Source organism: Sus scrofa, chromosome 15 (genome assembly GCF_000003025.6).
Source record: "Sus scrofa isolate TJ Tabasco breed Duroc chromosome 15, Sscrofa11.1, whole genome shotgun sequence".
In the NCBI taxonomy this organism is placed as follows: Eukaryota; Metazoa; Chordata; class Mammalia; order Artiodactyla; family Suidae; genus Sus; species Sus scrofa.
In genome coordinates this window covers 77315525-77330573 of record NC_010457.5, presented here as the reverse complement: position 1 = coordinate 77330573, position 15049 = coordinate 77315525, and the positions used below count along the sequence as shown (strand labels likewise).

General features: G+C 39.3%; 1 protein-coding gene across 2 annotated transcripts in view; it reads left to right on the top strand.

Annotated features, from left to right (window-relative positions):
* Window positions 1026-15049, top strand: part of TLK1 (tousled like kinase 1) — a 159888-nt gene continuing 145864 nt past the window's right edge. The window contains exon 1 of one of the 2 annotated variants that reach the window (XM_001927890.6): window positions 1026-1762. In XM_001927890.6, coding sequence (XP_001927925.1) covers window positions 1624-1762 — 139 coding nt within the window. In that variant the 5' untranslated portion in view covers window positions 1026-1623. The remainder of the gene's footprint in view (window positions 1763-15049) is intronic. The other variant, XM_021075292.1, reaches the window with a different exon arrangement.

Below are 15049 nucleotides of genomic sequence, written 5' to 3'. Positions count from 1 at the left end.
TATGATAGTTTATCTGAACAAAACATTACTAGGAGAAATGCAAAGTCATAAAAATAAAAAATAGAAATGACATTTTTGTCCCCCTGGTAATCATGCCATTTCCTCATGCTCATACAGTTGCTTTATATCATAATCTTTTTAGTGTTCTACTCAACTTGGTATTTTTAAAGAGACCAATAACCTTGCTGTATTTTTCCTGAACCATTAGACTGCTCTTTTCTGTATAAGATGCCCAATCTCTGTGTGGGTCTATAGAAAGTTACACTCTATAAATTTTAGCAAATGCTCTAATTTGCTTCGGGAATTTGCAGCGGCACTGGAACTTTCTAGAAAACATAACCTTTCAGAAGATGAACCCTGGATGGTTTCCCTAAATATGTGAATTCAGTGATCAAAATTTTCTATGTAGATTTTCCACCTACTGTTTTTAAACAAAGAACTGCTAGACCACACATACAATGCACAATGCGGATAAAGATTCTTTTTGGAAAACATTCATAAAGTTTTACTTCCATCCCCACCCTAACTTATTTTCTTAGCTCTTTCATTCAGTAATCACTCCCATTCTGCAGACAGGGAAACGCACACAAGTTTTTGGTTTTTTTTTTTTTGTTTGCACGGTACAGAGAGACAAGAAAGAAGCAACTCTCAACTTTTCAGTTCCATTTTGAGAAATGATCACATCGAACTCCTGCGAAACGACAGCCTAGAGAGAGCTGAAGCATTTCTCCCCAGGCTGGGTGTGGGTCTGGAGCCAGGCGCGCTTCCGCGGGAGAGAGGGGCAGTCAGGTGGCAGCGGAGCGGGCGCGGGAACGGTAGCCGGTGCAGCGCGGCGGGGGCGCGTGCGGGGCGCGCCTTCTCCCGGCGGGCGCGGGGAAGCGGCCTCGGCGCACGACAGTCCGCCAGCCCCCGGCTCCCGCGCCTCGTAGTGATCCGCGGGTGCGCCAGGGGCACCCGTCGCCCGCGTCTCCTCCCTCGCTAGCTCGTTCCCTCCCCACTCCCCCCGCCCCCAACCCCTGGCAGGTCCCTCCCCCAAGCCTGCTCCCGCGGCCGCCGCCGCCGCCGCCGCTACCGGAGGCGCGGGAGCCTCGCGATAGTGTTTGCACAGGCGGCGCGTGACGCCGCCGCCGCCTGTAACTGATGCAGAGGTTACCCTGCCGTCTCAGCCGCCACCCATCGCCCGCCGCCGCCGCTGCCGCCGCCACCCGGGCGACGCCGGGGCCGACGCACTGCAGAGGTGCCGGCAGGTTCCGCCCGCGGAAGTCTCGGCCGGCGCAGCCGGCGCTCCGCCCGCGCTCCGACCCCGGCCCAGGCGGGCGCCCCCTCGACGCCTCCGCCGCCTCTGCCGCCGCGCTCGTTCTCTCCGCCTCTTCCCCAGCGCGCCCGCCGGCTCCCTCTCTTCTCCCCCTTTTCCTCCTCCCCGTCCCCTCTCCTCCCCTCACCTCTACCCTCCCCACCTTCTTCCTTCTCGGTTTCCTCCCCCCCATCCCCTTGACTCTCCCCTCCCTGCCCTCGCTCTCTCGCTCGCCCTCTGCGCGGCCCCCGCCATGACGGAGGCGGGTGCCGGTGTGCTGCCGCTGCTGCCGTCGCAGGGGGGGAGTCGGGTTCCCAGAAAGTAGCTTGATGAGTGTCCAAAGTAGCAGTGGAAGTTTGGAGGGGCCGCCATCTTGGTCCCAGCTCTCCACGTCTCCAACCCCGGGCTCGGCGGCGGCGGCCAGGTCCCTGCTGAATCACACGCCGCCATCCGGGAGGCCCAGGGAAGGTAAGTGCCGTCGCGCCCGCGCCCGCTCGCGGGTCTCCCCTCCCGCTCCCGGCCCCCGCGCCCTCAGTTCTCCTTTCCCCGACCCTGGGGTGGGGGATGGGGGCGAGGTGTACGCGGGGCCGCCAGGCTTCGGGGAGATAGTGCTCCGGCTGTGGGTGGTGGTTCGCGGGCGGCGGAGGAAACGGACGTAGGGGGTGCGCGCTGGTGGGGACGGGGCGAGGCGAGGCGCGCAGATTCGCCTGGGTTCCTTAAGAGCCCGTCCTGCTGGGGTGGGCGGTCTCCCCCCGGACGCGAGCCCCTTTCTGCTCCATTTGCTCGCACACTCAGTACTCTTAACCTCCTGGCCTCCGGTCTCTGGTGGGTTTTCCCTCTGGGTGAAGCATTCATCCTCGAGCCCCCTCCCCTTCCCTCCCGCACTCCTCCCCTAGAGGCGGTCCCCGCTCTGCGAGCTTAGCTGCCCGGGACCTGGAGGATGCCCCTTGCTTGCAAGGTCTCTGCCTTTCGGGGAGAGGCGCTGAAATTATTAGAGCCGACTTTGATCCCCTGCCTGGCCCCCGAGAGCAGTTTAAACGACAGACTGATTCGTGGGCAGGCTTTTAAACCCACTCCTCCAGATGGTTGCAACTTTCTCTCCTTCGCCATCACCTCCTGCGTGTTTGTGCATTATTTCTCCAGCGAGTAGGCTACTGTTCTTCTCTGACAGGATCGGGGGGTTTGTGGGAAATATCTGCGTAAAGGTTATTGCAAACACGCACCAGATCGGTTACAATTGTTTTCTAAGTTTTCTGGCTTCTTGCATGCCAGTGTGCCGCCACCAGATGTAGCAGTTACACAGCTAGTAAGACAGCAGAGTGCTTTTGACTAAAATGTCAACTTGCTGTATTTAACTTTAAGTATACCACATAAAATGAAATGTGAAAGAGCACAAACATTTATGACGGAAAAATAAATGTGCGTGGAATCGCATTTAACGCTTTTTTGTTTGTAAAACGCTTAGCGGTATTTATCAGCAATTGGTAAATGAGATGTTCGCTCCCTTAGTGTCACACAGGGAGATTGTAGCCACATTTTCAAAAAAGCGTTTGGAAGTCCGTAGTCCGGTGAATCTTTAAAGATACCAGGGGCTTTAATTTATGTTGGAGTCAGTGGGATTAATTTATTTGAAAATATCTGTCAGTATTTACAACTCAGAGCCTTGACATTTGTTAATCAAGTGTTTTGTGCCTTGAATCCAGTGGTTCAGGCGTAGCATTCTTTGTCATTTTGTTCCTGTGAGCATGTGTGAAAGTGACAATAGGCTCAAAGATTGGCATGAATTTCCTCTAGAAAATTCATGGGAAGCCTTGATTTATGGCATCCATTAAGCCTGCTGAATACATTGACAGACATTTCCCCTTTCCATGTCACCCCCAACCTTGAGTTCTGAATATTAGAAGATAAAAGTTTATTTATTGACTAACTCAAATTTAGTACCCCTAAGTGATTTTTCTTTCTGCCCTTGAAAATTTGTAAATGAATTTTAAAATCTGTTTTGTAAACAGCACTTGGTTCTTTAAGCAAGCTTTTATTTTTGTCTGTACTTTCATTAAGAATCTTAATGATAGTGTTATTATGAGTGGTGGTGTAATGAGTGATACTAAATAATAGTCTTGGAGAGACTTTTTTTAAAAAGACTATGTATCTTTTTTCATTGATTCGTTTCTTGAATAATTATTGAGCCATTTTCTGTGAGCCAGGCGCTGTACTAGATACTGAGGACACAGCGTTGAATTTTTCATCTGTGACGTCTATTGTCAGTATTAGTAATTTTAGAGCTGCACAATCTAGCTTGAGTTTCCAAGGTGACTTCAGCCCTAGTTAAAAACTTCTATACTATTCTACGGTTTTCCTAATGTTTGAAAATTTTGAGGGATTGGAATTATTTCATGTGACCTTCCAAATAACCAGAAGTAGTTTCTAGTAATTTGGATTACAAATAGGTTTTTATGTGACCTAGACAGTGAGCCTCTATTAATGAAATAACAAAGCATGGTCTGTGGACATTACACTTCATGTTCAAGTACCTGTATGGTCACAGAGGTATATTTATTTTTTTGACCAACCAGGAAGTACGTTAAAACTGTTAATTCTCCCTAGGGTTATATATTCATCTTGAAGCTATAGTTTCACACTTCACTAATGCTAGTAGGAATTGCGTATGTGAAGCCCCAGGTATCAAGATGGAAATATTTTGTATTGAGCAGGGTCCCAGTTTTTATTTTAACAAGTGCTTAGCATCTTTTCCAGATATACATGTTAGTATGTTGGATAAATTGATGTAAATTGAGAGCTTTGATTCCTGTGCTTGATATTAAGAACATTAATTACTGTTAATGGAACTTGAATGTATGTATCAAGGAGAGAACAAAGTTTGTTTCTTGAAAACTTGAGCCAATGTAATGTAGAATAGAAAATTTTAAACGTAAAAGAGATACATATATGTGTATGTACATATACAAAGTTATATGTGATGAACTCAACAAACTTTGGATATGGGCAGTTTTTAAAAATGTGCCGTAAGTGTCTTATTCATAAGCCTAAATTAGGAGGTTTAGGGTTTAATTAGAATTTAGGAAGTTATATGGTATAATGTAGACAACTTTTTTCCCTTGGAGTCCCCAAAGCTTTCCCTCTTTCAATCTTAACATTCTCTGAAAGGTGCTCATCATGTGTAGCTCTAGATTTCCCATTGGATCTTTTAAACCTGTGGCTAAATTTTCTATTCCATTTACCTTCTAATAATTCTGTGAACAAGGTGTAGGAAGTTAAGAAATTAACTAAATTTCAAATACAAATAAAGTTCAGTTTTGTTTGTTGAGGCCTAGGAACCTGGCTAGATGAGCAGGGTTTTTTTGTTTATTTTTGGGGTTTTTTTTGGTGGCATATCAGTACATGGGTGCTTTTGAATGGGTTAAGAGTCAAATGATTATGCAAAAGACTTGCCTTTTCTTTTCTGTTCCATCTTGCCATATATGAATAATTTACCTAATTTTACATAAACAGTGAAAGTAGTTTGGTCAAAAAAGATAATATCACGGTATAAACTGTTGCTCTCTGTTTCCATATTTACAGACTGCAGCCTTTAAATGGAAGAATTACAGTATTTGATTCCAGATGATTAATACCTGTAGGGAGATGTTAAAAATTAAGTGTACCACATGGCCCTTTAATTTCCTGCTGGACCAGAGGTTGTATGTTTAAGTAGTCTAGCTCATGAATACATAGATGTGTGATAGGTGCCACCTTTATAAAGGCATGTTTACTTATTACAGGAGAGAGACGAGAGAAATCCAGAGTAGTAAGAGGTCTGGGAATCTGCCCCTGAGAAACAGGCCATGCTTTACCCTTTCTGGTGTCAGGACCCCATAGCTCCTTTAAAAATTACTGGGTACTCCAAAGAGATTTTGCTGAAGTGGGTTATGTATATTGATTGATATTTGAAATGAAATAACTTCAAAATATTTATCTAGAAATAATCCGATTACATGTTAACAAATTTTAAAATGAAGACTATCCTAAAACAAAAACTTTAGTGAAACTAGTGGCATTGTTTTATAATTTTGTAAATCACTTGAATTTCTGGCTTACCAGAAGACAACTTTTGCTTCTTTCATTCTGTCAAGATATATTTGATTGAGGTGTGTAAAGAAAATCCAACTTCAAATAGATTAGCTGGGGAAAAAGTGTTTCAGTAGTATTTTTGAAGTTATTCTTTGATATTACACCAAAATTTGACAAGTGGCTTTTTTTTTTTTTTTTTTTTTTTAAGATTACTTGCAGTGTGGAATTACATTGTATTCCAGATGTGTCTTGAGGACCCACAAAAAATCTGTGGACCATATGTTTAGACTAAAGTAGCAACTAGTTAAAGGGGAAAAGAATAGCTGTTTTCAGATATTTCAAAAACAGAACAGATTCATCCTGTTATTTTAGAAGGTAGACCAGCAGGTGAAAGTTAGTAAGGCATAGAATGAATTCAGTATAGTTTTTTGACAAGAACGTTGTTGTATAACAGTTAGACTTGGCCAGCAATGGAAAGAAATGCCTCCTCAAGTGTTTAGCTGTAAGAATTTAAAGCAGACTACAGGGAAATTTGGGGGGGAGGTGGAGATTTATGCTGCAGATTCTTATTTTCTGTGCTGTTGGATTCAGGGACTTAAGGTCCCATTCAATTTAAAAAAATGCAAAACAATGTGTGATTCTTTGAAAATCTGAGTGTGTATGGTTAAACTGTACTTAGAGATCCATGAATGTTTTTGAATATTCTCTTAAGTCAGTAGTGTGAAACTATTGTTGACTTTATTACTATTTTGCATTTTTATTGTGCTTTTCCTCTGAGGATTTTCCTTTATTTTCTGAAATCAGCGCTGTCAGTCTTCTTGAAATCTTGATAAATTCCCTGTAAAATATAATAAACTTTGAAGACATTTTAGGGAATCATATGCTGCTTATGATACATGCAGTTTTGTAGAGTTATAATATATTTGGGCACAGAATTTTAGAATACTGTGGGGGGCTGATTTTCAGTTTTGAAAGAGAAACTATCAACAGTCTGTATAGTCTTATTTGTAATTGTTTATGTGATTTCAGAAGTAATGTGCTTAATCTGTTCTAGTGGTTTTAAAGCTAGAGAGTGTGCAAAGAGGAAGCATGAAGGAAAATATTTAAATTGATCTTTCTTGGATTTAAAAATGCATGTTAAATATAACCGGGACAAAAATAAAATGAAGAATTTTAATTCTCTTCTTGTTCAGAGAATTATGCATACAATATTTATCATTACCTATAATAATTTATATTTTAGTTTAACATGGAATAGGATCTCTTCGGTGAGTTGGATTGAAAGTTTACATTTTAGGTGCTGGGAAGTTAAGGATAAACTCCCATTACCTTCTTGAGGGCAACTTAAATGTATTACCTACAGCTTGAGACTTCATGCATTTGTTAAATTTGGATTTTTAGCTCATTTTCTATAGAAGAGCCTGGGAATATGTCATTTAACGTCAGAGCATAGCAAATCCTTCCTGGTGTTTATAATTTCCAAAAATCTTAGAATAACTTATAAGAATGGTGTTACAAAGTAGAAGCATTATGGAATGGAATAGAAGAGAATTGCTTGTAATTGGAATCCAGGTGTCCCTATTTTGCCGTATACCAGCTGGGTGACCTTGGGAACTTGCTTCTCTCTCTGAGTTTCATACAAGTAGAAATACAGAGCTGAAAGGGAATTTGGAAGCAATTGAATTCCTCTCCTCTCATGAGGAAACTTAGATAATTTGCCTAGGCTTTTACTGTAAGAGAGTTGGAACCAAGATTCAGTTTTTCGACTCTCAACTTAGTGCTTTTCCCACTATACTCTGTGGCTCCTTTTAATCTGCAAAATGAGGGGGTTGAATTAGAAGCTCTCAAAAGTCTCTAATAGCTCAAAAATATTATCCTTTTGACATTAGTCCTATTATAACTTATTGGAGGAAGGTTTGTAGCTTTTATTTATTGATGAAATAAATGTCTCTTGAAAAAGCAAAGTGACCTTTTCAAGGTTATGTTATAGTTTGAGAAGACAGTCATCTTCATTATTACCAACAGATTTTTAGGTTTATGAGCATGGTAAATAGTGTGCTGGGTGATCTTGTCTTTCTACATTCTAAAACACTGTTATATTTATGTTATAAATAGCAGTGTGGAGCTCTGAAGTGAAGTAACTAGGTGATTCTTCTTCAGAAATTATTTCTGGGGTGTTTGCCACCCCAATTTAGGTGCGTCTTTTCCTTAATGTCCTATAGTATTGCCTATTTCATAGCACCTCTGTCATAACACCTTTTATTATATGATTTTACTTATGTTGCCTACCTGACAGAAAGGTCTTGAATTGAGACTGTTCATTTCCACATTCTCAGTGCCTAGTAGGATGTCCTTTATATAGTTGGCACCCAACAAAAAGTTTTATTGAAGGACTGTTAAAGTTTAAAAAAAAAAGTGAATATGGAGTTCCCGTTGTGGCGCAGCAGGAAGAATCTGACTAGGAACATGAGGTAGTGGGTTTGATCCCTGGCCTCGCTCAGTGGGTTAAGGATCCAGTGTTGCTGTGAGCTGTGGTATAGGTTGCAGATGAAGCTCAGATCTGGCGTTGCTATGGCTGTGGTGTAGGCTGGGAGCTCCAGCTCCAGTTAGACCCCTAGCCTGGGAACCTCCATATTCTGTGGGTGCAGCCCTAAAAAAAAAAGATTAGATACTCAATATGCACATATTTCAGACCCAGGAAGAATTATTTTAGTAATTCATAGGCAAGTTATATTTTAGAGAGCGATAGTGGATAACAGTAACAATAATAACTAGATTTTATTGTTTGTACATGTTAGGTCAATTCTCATAGTTCTGTAAGGTATGTATAATTATCATTCTCATTTTACAGGTGAGGAAACCAAAGCACTGAGAAGTAAACTTTCCCAGTGTAACACAGAGTAGTAAATGTTAGAGCTGAGGGTTTTGTTTTGTTTTGTTTTTGTTTTTTTTTAGGGCTGCATGTGTGTGCGGCATGTGGAGGTTCCCAGGCTAGGCATTGAATCGGAGCTACAGCTGCCAGTCTACGCCACAGCCACAGCGACTTGGGATCTGAGCTGCACCTGCGACCTATATACCACAGCTCACAGGAACTCTGGATCCTTAACCCACTGAGCGAGGCCAGGGATTGAACCTGTGTCTTCATGGATACTAGTCAGATTAGTTTCCGCTGAGCCACTATGGGAACTTCTGAGGGTTTTTTTTTTTTTTTTTTTTTTTTACAATTAAAAAAATTGAAGTATAGTTAATTTACAGTGCTGTGTTAATTTCAAATATACAGCAAAGTAATTCAGGTATATATACACACACAAACACGTATACTTACATATACTTACATATATGTATTTTTTTCAGATTCTTTTTCTTTAAAGGCTATTATAAGATATTAAATATAGTTCCCTTGCTATGTAGTAGGTCCTTGTTGTCTGCCTACTTTACTTATTTATTTACTGTCCCTTTTTTTAGGGCCACACCCACTGCATATGGTAGTTCCCAGGCTAGGGGTCTAATCTGCAGGTGCTGGCCTACGCCATAGCAACACCGGTTCTGAGCCACATCTGCGACCTACACAGCAGCTCGAAGCAATTCGGGATCCTTAACCCACTGAGCGGGGCCAGGGATCAAACTGACATCCTTTTGGATACTGATCGGATTTGTTACTGGTGAGCCATAGCGGGAACTCCGTACCTACTTTATATATAGTAGTGTGTATGGGGCTGAGTTTTGAACTAAATCTGTTTTAACAGTGCAGTGTATTGCCTAAGATATGGAAGTTTGGTTTTGGATAATTTCTTAGTTTTTTCTTAACAAATTCTAATTTCCTAATCAATCTTTTAGGCTCAGTTTACTGCTAAACTTTTGTTGGTTTTTTGCATGAGTTTTACATGTGTGAGGATAGAAAAAAACTGAAAAATCCAAAACCAACTTAGAAAACTGTACCAGCTGTGTAAATCTTAACATTTCATGGAAAATATTAGAAGTGTACTAATGGAAAATCTTACTTTCATGTTTAATAATCTAAATTGGAGTGCCATTTACCTTAAGATTTTGGCCTCATAAGCTCCCCACAGTAATAACAAATAAACATTAGAATTTGTATGAAGAATTTTATACTGTCCATATAGGAGTAGTTCCCTTATTGTGTAGGCTTTTAACTTGGTGCATGAGCCTCTGAACAAAATTGAGATTCTTTACTGGCTGATGTTGAGTTTTACTAGTATTCATTATGGCAGAGAAAAGAGGTTTGGAGCCTAATCTGGCTCATTTTATACAAGTAGGTTTTGTTGTTGTTTTTTTTTTTTTTTTTTTTCTTTTTATGGCTACAAGTTCCCAGGTTAGGAGTCGAATTAGAGCTATTGCTGCCACCCTACAACACAGCTTATAGCAACACTGGATCCTTAACGCACTGAGTGAAGCCAGGGATTGAACCTGCATCCTCATGAATACTAGTCAGGTTCGAGACCACAGAGCCACAACGGGAACTAAAAGAAGTCATTTTTAAATAGTTTTAATCACTTTACTGCATATAAAACAAATCTCTTGGTAACATGTATTATTTAGTAAATCTAACGAGAGACGGAAAATTGGAATGATAGGACGTCAAAGCTTGGGGAAGTTTCCATTGTGACTCAGTGGTAATGAGCCTGACTAGTATCCATGAGGATGCAGGTTCGATCCCTGGCCTTGATCAGTGGGTTAAAGTGAGCGTTAAAGTCTTTAAAGTGCATTGCCCTGAGCTGTGATGCAGGTTGCAGATGTGGCTCAGATCTGGCGTTGCTGTGGCTGTAAGTGTAGGCAGGCAGCTACAAATCCAATTTGACCCCTAGCCTGGGAACTTCCATATGCCGAGGGTGCAGCCCTAGAAAGCAAACAGACAAAAAGCTTGGTGTAGAAAGATGTGCAGAGCTGAAACAGAGGTAGGTAGTGAAACAAATCTCAATGTGTCTTCATTGGTAGATTTGAAATTTTGTGAATTTCAAGAAGACAAGTTATACTTGTATTTAAGTGAAAATGCTTTTATTCTACATTACACAGCCAAATGTGAGTGGTTTGGGAAGATGACTTAATATTTGTTCTTCGTCATTTATATGGATTAAGAGTTGGTTGTACTCATAAATTTGTGTCTTGCCTTGGAAACTAGTTTAGTTGGAAAATGACATTCTTCCGGGTTTAAATTAAGCTATAACTTGGTACTCGTTAAATGTACTGTTAAATATTATACATTGTGATTTCATGATTCTACACTTGATGCTATGTGTGTGTTTCCTATCTGATAATGAATATGGTGCTTCTGGAGAAGGTCAGGAGGATTTTTGTGAAGCCAATCAGATTTATCCTGTCTTTCATGAGACCTGAGGTGTATTTCATTCTTTTTTTTTTTTTTTTTTTGGACAGTCTGCTTGCTTTTAAAAAAAAATGTAGTTTTTTCTTGTTCTGTGCACAGATTTAAAAGACATCAGTATAATTACATGGTTTAGTTAATTTCATATTTTTTTCTCAATGAATTTATTACATTTATAGTCGTACAATGATCATTACAATCCAGTTTTATAGGAGTTCTATCCCACACCCCCAGCACATCCCCCCACCTCCCAAACTGCCTCCTTTGGAAAACCATAAGTTTTTCAAAGTCTGTGAGTCAGTATCTGTTCTGCAAAGAAATTCATTGTGTCCTTTTTTTCAGATTCCACATGTCAGTGATAGCATTTGATGTTGGTGTTTCATTGTCTGCCTGACTTCACTTAGCATGATAATTTCTAGGTCTGTCCATGTTGCTAAAAATGCCAGTATTCCATTCCTTTTAATGGCTGAGTAACATTCCATTGTGTATAGGTACTACATTTTCTTGATCCACTTTTCTGTTGATGGACATTTAGGTTGTTTCCATGTCTTGGCTATTGCAAATAGTGCTGCAATGTATATTACTTTTTTAAGCTTGTTTGTCCCATTTTTTTAAAAGATACGTATACTTATTTATGGTAGGAACTTGTTTTCTGCAGTTTGTCATAAACAGTAACTCATTTACTTTTAACAATCATATGAAATAAGTATTATTGTATCCTTGTTTTACAGATGAAGAAATTGAGGGACAGAGAGGTTAACTACTCAAGGGCACATAGAGAATATGTAGTAGAGTCAGAATTCAAACTAGGCTCTTGAGTGCATGCTCTTAACAGTTACACTATTCTGTCAACATTATTTCATTGAATTTTAACTGTAAGGATATTGAACGGATGTGCTCATTTGCTTAGTTAACCGTCCTTCTTTTGGTGATGTGTTAATCATGATTCTTTTACTTACCTATTATAAAAACTTAACACAAGCTTTGATAAGTTAAAAAAGGAATTTACTGGTTCACATGACTTGGAATTGTGTGTGGAGTAAGATGGAATGGGCTTTGGAAACAGCTTCCATCCAAGATCTCAAATAATGTCAGTAAGCCTTGTTGACTCCATTTCTGAGTTCTCCTAGCCTCATACCTTTTGGCTTAGCAACCACCTTTGGAAGAAAGCTTTTTCCTGATGTCCATATCTCAGTTCTGGGTTGAGGCTGATATATTCTTTTTTTTTTGTTTTTTTTTTTTGTTTTTTGTTTTTTTTTTTTTGGTTCTTTTTAGGGCTGAACCTGTAGGTTCCCAGGCTTGGGGTCAAATCCGAGCTCTCGCTACTGACCTTCACCACAGAGGCTGATGTATTCTGATCATCAGTTCCTTAACCAGTCATTGGGACCTTGCAGACAAGTACAACGTAGCCACTATGGCTAGGGTGAGTTGAGGAAACCACAGAATTAAGATCACACAGATTAGGTGAGTGGTAGTTTTCCTGAAGAAGAGATCATGACTGGTGAACAAAAACATCTTAACTACTATATTTAGTTATTTAGGTTTTTTTCCTTTTCTTTTTAATTTTACTTTTTGGCTGTAATAGATAACGCTGTAATGTCTCTGAGTAAAAGCTCCTCCTTTTCATCCCCAAGATGATTCCCAGTGATGAAATTATCAGGGCAAAAAGTATAAAAATAATTAAGGGCTTTTGATAACTATTGCCAAATTGTTATTTGAAGAATTCAGCTCATACACCAGCAGTGCATAAGATGGGCATGTATTTTGATAACTATTGCCAAATTGTTATTTGAAGAATTCATCTCATACACCAGCAATGCATAAGGTAAGGTTCAGCTCATCCTAGGAATTCCTGGGTTTAAATATTGTTAACACTGTGCCTTTCACTTAACTGAAGGGTTGCAACTCTGACACTGAACATGTATCTAATCCAATTTATCAAATGCTTTATTATGTCTTCTCTGGGCATTTCTCACTTTGACTTTTTAAATTTTTATTTTGTATGAAGTTTTAAACAACAATAAAACCTAAAGGCTAATAAATGGCAGTCCCTGCAAGCTCTTGACTCCTCTTTCTTTCCATTGTCTCCTTCTTCTCTGATCCAATTAACAGCATCACACTTCAGTTTTTTGGATATTAATAGTTTATATTAGAAGCATTTTTATGTAGCAGTAATTACAAGCATGTTTGTTAGACCTGTTTCAGGTTAGTTTTGCCATGTAATGTAGTTAAGTTACTTGACCTCTCAGTGTCTCATCTATAAATATTCTTGATTGTAGGATGGGATAAGAAATAGTAACTATATGATAAGGTTGTGAGAATTAGAAATTTGTGGCATTTAACCAGTCAGTGGATATAAGGATGATTAATTTAATTTTTTTCTTTGTTTTAATGGCAAGAATAGGGAACAAGTAGATCTGGATAAAGATCCTTGTGGCCAGAGCACAACTGACATACATAGATTGTCTCCTTGTTGAAGAATTCTGGCAGGGTTATATGACAGGCAGATATCAAATGATGTAATAAATTGCTGCTTTAATCATTTTATTTCTTGGAATTTTCTTTGTCTTGAGAATTGATCAAATTTATGAGATATGCTTATAACATTTAAATAAGCATCAAAAACTAGATTTGCATTAGCAGTACTTAGGTTTGTTTTAATCTTTGATAAGTAAAAATATACTTTAAAATATTTAAAGCATTGCATTGAAAATTGTAAAAGAAGCTTGCATTGTGTTTTTGTGTATTCTTATTTATAACAAGGAGAATGCTCTATGTACACTAGGTGCTTATAATATGTAGTGGATAAGTGAGTAGTGGGTGTATAAGTGATGTAACCTTAGGGGTTAGGATTGTGGGTTTACTGTAGATAGATGTGGATTTGCATCTTTCAGTCACTTCTGAGATGTATGATTTTGGGCAAGCTACTTGCTAACTATTGTTACAGTTTAGTGTGTGTTCATGCATTGGTGAATTTTTTTTTTTTTTCTTTTGTGAAGAAAGGCAGAGACCAAAAGTTCATATTAAGAGTCCTTGAAAGGTAACTTTTAGGCCGTGTTCCCTCCTCTGTACATGTTTCCATAATTTGCACAGTTATCATAATTATCTTCTAAATGAATTATACTAACTCATTTGGTATATATACCAACACTTAATTGTAATTGTTAGTCTCATTTCTTTTCACTATATAGTGTTGTGGTATTATACGAATGATTTTTCTTCCTTTGAATTATTTCTTTATTTTACATTTTAAGGATCTGGGCAAAAGGGGATAAATATTTTTGTCGTTTAATACGTATTTTCATTTTTGTTTCCCTATGCGATAACTAGGATTTTAAAATCCATTATTGCTTCTCAGAAATGAATCAACTGCCAGAACTTCAGAGTTTTATAGAAATCTTATTGGCATAGTTTGTTTATTCATTCAGCAAGTGTATTTGGACCTGGAGCCTAGCACTGGGAAAACAAAGATAGGTTAAGATATAGTCCTTGTCTCCTAGGAGCTTGGCCACAGTCTAGTGAGGAGGACTATAATCTATAGCTTGTAATTTATACTTAAAAAAAAAAAAAAAACCCCAACACTTTTGGGTGAGATAAAACAATCTGTGAGTTACCAGTTTTCAACTTGTGATATAAACAACTATAATATAGTTGTAGCATGTATTGTAGCAGGGTGTTATAGTCATTGGTCAGTTGGTAGCTAGAAACAAACTTAAGCAAAACAAATTTATTCGTAGAAAGATACTGGGCTGAGTATCCTCTTAGAACCCAGTTAGGCCTCAAGGGGACTGAACTAGAAACTGGAAATTCAGGAACCGCAGTAGCACTGTGGTTCTGTTCTCCCGTGGATCATAGAACTGTCCCTTTCTAGTTCTATGAAGGAAAGTTTTTAAAAGGGAAAAGTGGGAAGGGAGGAAATTGTATTTCTGCTACAAGGTATAAACAGAGGGCTCCCTAGAGACAGGAATTAGTTTTCATCCAGCTTAACTGTTAAATGGTATTATCTGGTTTCAGTTGGTGTGTCTTGATCGCTAATGAGATTGAAGTTAATAATTGTCACAAAAGCCCAGTATTTAGAAGTTATTACCCTCTGAAGTTCAAGTGCTTTAATTTTACTGTGATTCAGTTGAATTTTATTTTTAATGTTATGTAGTGCCTTACCTTTCAGTATTGAAGCATAATACATGCAGAAAGTACACACAAATAAATTAATGCTCAGTGAATTATTATAAACCAGGATCAAGAAAAAGAACATTGCCCAAATTTCAGAACCCTCTTCCTGCACTCATCAGTCACCTCTTCCTTCCCCTCAAAAGCAATCACTATTCTGACCTAATTGTGCCTGT